Source organism: Cryptomeria japonica, chromosome 9 (assembly GCF_030272615.1).
Source record: "Cryptomeria japonica chromosome 9, Sugi_1.0, whole genome shotgun sequence".
NCBI lineage: Eukaryota > Viridiplantae > Streptophyta > Pinopsida > Cupressales > Cupressaceae > Cryptomeria > Cryptomeria japonica.
The window spans coordinates 208,772,608-208,776,773 of record NC_081413.1 but is presented as its reverse complement, the minus strand read 5'-3'; the positions used below and the strand labels follow the sequence as shown (position 1 = coordinate 208,776,773).

The 4,166-nt window shown below is 37.2% G+C and overlaps 1 protein-coding gene across 1 annotated transcript; it reads right to left on the bottom strand.

Annotated features, from left to right (window-relative positions):
• Positions 1-2,062: 2,062 nt before the first annotated feature.
• LOC131044578 (3-ketoacyl-CoA synthase 9) lies at positions 2,063-3,819 on the bottom strand. The gene has a single exon (XM_057977933.2). It carries the CDS (start codon positions 3,759-3,761, stop codon positions 2,316-2,318), a length of 1,446 nt encoding a protein of 481 aa, XP_057833916.2. The 5' UTR covers positions 3,762-3,819; the 3' UTR covers positions 2,063-2,315.
• Between the last annotated feature and the right edge of the window lie 347 nt (positions 3,820-4,166).

The window sequence follows — 4,166 nt, the reverse complement described above, 5'->3', positions numbered from 1 at the left end:
ATTTATTTTATCATATTCTTTTATTGATTCTACCATTTTTTTTACAAATTCTCTTATTTTTATTACACGTGTCAAACTTCACCAAGAAATGTTTACTTTTTTCCCAAAATAATGAAAGAATCACTAAGATTTAATATCTTTCTCTAGGGGATTCTTATCCCTATTGACAAATAAAATTATACAAACACACTAATTAAAATGAACTTGTTGCATAGAGTGTTAACACAAAAATGAAGAAAAATATATTAATAAAGAAAATAAATAAAAGATAAAATTAATAGGGTGCAGATGACAAATTGTGCAGGTGATGAAGAATACAATCAACATATTCTATAGGCAATTAATTGTGTAGGCGACTAAAGACATTAACCTATATTAGTTAAATTTTTAGACAACAGACTAATCTTGAAAGATATAAAAAATGATTAATAGAAAGAAAAATAGAGAGTTGGTAGACCAAATCCAATAAGAAAATTGTTACAAAATACTCTGAGCCAAAATAACTATGCAAAATATTTTAAAATACTCATGGAAAAGATAGATAAATGATGGAAATAATGTAAGAAATACCAAATTAATTGCATAAGGTAGAGGCAACTTGCTGAAGGAAGAGGTGTTGACTTGTAGTCTATAACCTATTTTTCAAGAAGCTCAATTAAACATTGCATTTGGGATGTGTTCTCATTGGGAATGCTTGAAATATGATTAGGAAAAACAAATATGTGAATAAGACAGAAAAAAAGATTAAAATACAAATAAAGAACTTAATTATCTCGTTTTCTACTTTACCTCCACTTGAGCAATGAGAGGAAGTGCACCTAATAAATATTTGTTATATTCGACAAAAAATGTATTGCTTCAATGCATGTATTTATGGTTCTCTCAAATTTAGTAGTATAACATTAACATTCTTTAGATTATGAAATTAGCATCATAAGTTTGCATCTAGGATTGAGTCTGAAAATAAATTATGAAATGGTAATTTATGGATTTTTAAAGATTGGATGGATGAGTCAAATTTGATAATGGATTGATAGTTAATTCCAATGATTATGGTTGTGATGAGAAGAAGTGAAAATCCTTACTCAAGTAAATAGATGATAGAGGTAGAATAAGTTCATTGGTTGCATGGAGATTAGATTGAATGGGTGAACTAGTTGCATAACATAGTTAATTGAGTGCATGACCGATTTAGGTGATTGCATTATGATTTGGCTACTTAAATGAATGAATCATATCATTTAACTAAATAAGGTAAAACTCAAAGATCTACTTATTTTATTAATGGATTATTTTATTAATGGATAATGTGAGAATATGAGACATGTTTGATTTATTTTATTCTAATATTTGATAAATAATAAGAAAAGGTTAATATTTATCTATTTAAATGAATATAAAATGTTAGCTCACTTAATTAAATAACAAAAACTACTTAATTTGAATGATATTGAATTAATTGTAAATAAATAGTGAAATGATAATGAATATAAATGATGAAAATATAATAGATATCGGAGAATGATTTTCATAAGACTAATAGTGAAAGTGAAATTTTCATCACTAATATTTTTTTTTAAATTTGCAATACATCTAAACCATGCATTTGATATTTCTTTATAACAACTCTTATAACAAGGAGTTGATAAAATAAGATTAAGTTGAAAAAGTAAAAGTGAATAAGAAAAAGGCTAAAATACCCATAATAACATTTGAATTCCTCAATCTATTAGAAGGTCTAGATTGTGTTTATGTTTTTTATGTTTTTTACAATTAGCATACTCTCGTAATTTTACTTGTCGACTAAGATAAGATAAGACTTTTATTCTGGAGACAAAAATTATAGCCTTCACCTAACAATAAGAGCCACATACCCAAAATCAAAATGCAAAATTGATACTAAATACAATGAATATCCCTTGAACCTTAATTTTAAACCATAAAGATGACAATGGATAGATTTGATATCACGATTACAAAACTAACATATTATTAAATATTTCAAATAATAAAAATTAATATGCTAATTGTAAAAAACATAAAAAACATAAAAAACATAAAAAACATAAACACAATCTAGACCTTCTAATACATAATAGCTGGCTCAATCTTATTAGGTGGATAGGGAGATATCTCTTTCCCATTGGCCTTATCAATGGCTATATCTTTTCCATTGAAGGGGCTTAGGAATTAAACAAAGTGTAAAAGAAAGAGAGTACCAAATGAGGGACAACGTTCCAAACCAATTCAGTAGACGTATACGAAATTGAAATAGTAGGACGCTAGGAGGGTTTGAATGAGACATATAGGTGCAATCAGCCTGTGGTGTTGTCCAAGTCGTTAGACGTAGATTGTGTGGGGCCAACACGACGCAACCACTGGTCACAGAAATCATCCGTGTATTTTCTATTTGTATCGCAGGGATACCTGTGAATGCACTCGTCCCAGCAGCTGCTCTCCAAAGGATGCTTCTCCCTCAGCACTTCCCAAACGGCGGTGTTGCATTTGAACCCCGACCCCAACGCAATCTGTAACACGCGCTCGCCAACCTTGAGCCGCCTCTTCGCTTCCAAGTACGCCATTTCGTACCACACGCCGCTCGTCGACGTGTTACCGAAGCGAAAGAGCGCCATGCGCGACGCCTCCAGATCGTACTCACTCAGCTTCAACCTTTTCCCGATTCCGCTGACGACGGCGCGCCCTCCCGGGTGGACGCAAAAATGCTGGAACGCCAGCTTGAAGTTGGGAACATAGGCCTCCACCTTCATCTTGAAAAACTTTATGCAGAGCCAATTGTAGGCGTAGTATAGCTGTTCGCTCAACGGCAGAACTTTGAGGCCGAGCGTGGCTAAGTTGTTAGCCACGGCCTTGGCAGCGACGGCGTGGAGAGAATGGAGAAGACGGACACCGTACACGCCGTCGTCGTCCTCCGCCACAAATATGCAACTGTAGGCCTCGTCATTGGCGGCTACGTTGGTCCGAATGGAATGGACAAGCCGCATTTTGGCTCGCGCGACCTCTTGCGGTTTGTTGGAGAGAAGCAGGGCGGCGCCGCCAACTCGAAAAAGGCAGCTGGTGAGCATGAAGGTTCTGTCGTTGCCGGGGTAGTTTGCATTGACAGTTGTGTTCTCGGTGGTGAGGATGAGAACGTACGAGTCCGGATTTACGAGCAACAGATCCTTGGCCATGTCCACCGCTAAAACACCGGCGCTGCACCCCATGCCGGAAAGATTAAACGTCTTCACGTTTTCCTTCATATTATAGTGGTTCGCGACAACGGCGGCGTGCGAGGGCGCCGCCGTGAAGGTGGAGACCGTTACTATGACTATATCGATGTCTTGCGGCGTGACACCCGTCCTGGCAAACAGCTCGTCCGCCGTTGCGAAGAAGGTCTCCTCCATCTCCACACGCGCTTCCTCCAATGTCGGCACCATTCCTTCGTTGAAAAAGTGGCGCGACAGCGAAGTCTCTTCTCCCAGACCGGAGCGTAGAAATATTTTCCACTGGAATTTCGAATTTTCTGGAATAATCGGCTCACTACTTGCCGATATGTAAATGCTCATCTCCGTGTTAGCCTGCCGCTCGGCCGGCGGTTTGTAGCATGTGAAGTCTACAAGATAACATTCCTGCCGCCGCCATTTGGCGATGACTTGAACCAGCAGCCACCCTAGCGCAGCCGCCACCACAAATAGCTGCGCCAGAACTGACCTCTTGTAGAGAAGCTCCAGTAGAATGCATACGAAACCGACACAACGGTTCATAGTGGCTTTCACGTAAGAAAACAGATCCTGCTCGACCCCTTACACAGATTCTTAAAGAAATAAAATCCGTTGGTATGATATAATAGTCCGAAGCACAGTATGATATAGGAATAGTAGATGCCTCTCTAAATGCTTCGCATTAAACCACCAAGTCGAATTGTTAATAAAGACAACATGAAAACCAGCGACCTCAACACGGACTAACACTCGCTGTAATAAAAGTTACCTTGATGGTAGGGCGATTATCACTACATCAAATAAGTAGTTTTGGTGGAATGTAATTACATTTAGCCAAAGTAGTAAAATATTTATTAAATGTTCTGGTAGAATGTACTGGCATTTAGCCAAACTAGTAAAATATATACTCAATGTTTTGGTAGAATGTAGTAGCATTTTGCCAAACAA

Bases quoted from the DNA above. Each gene is read 5' to 3' on its own strand.
- LOC131044578 (XM_057977933.2), bottom strand. From the start codon at position 3,761: ATGAACCGTTGTGTCGGTTTCGTATGCATTCTACTGGAGCTTCTCTAC.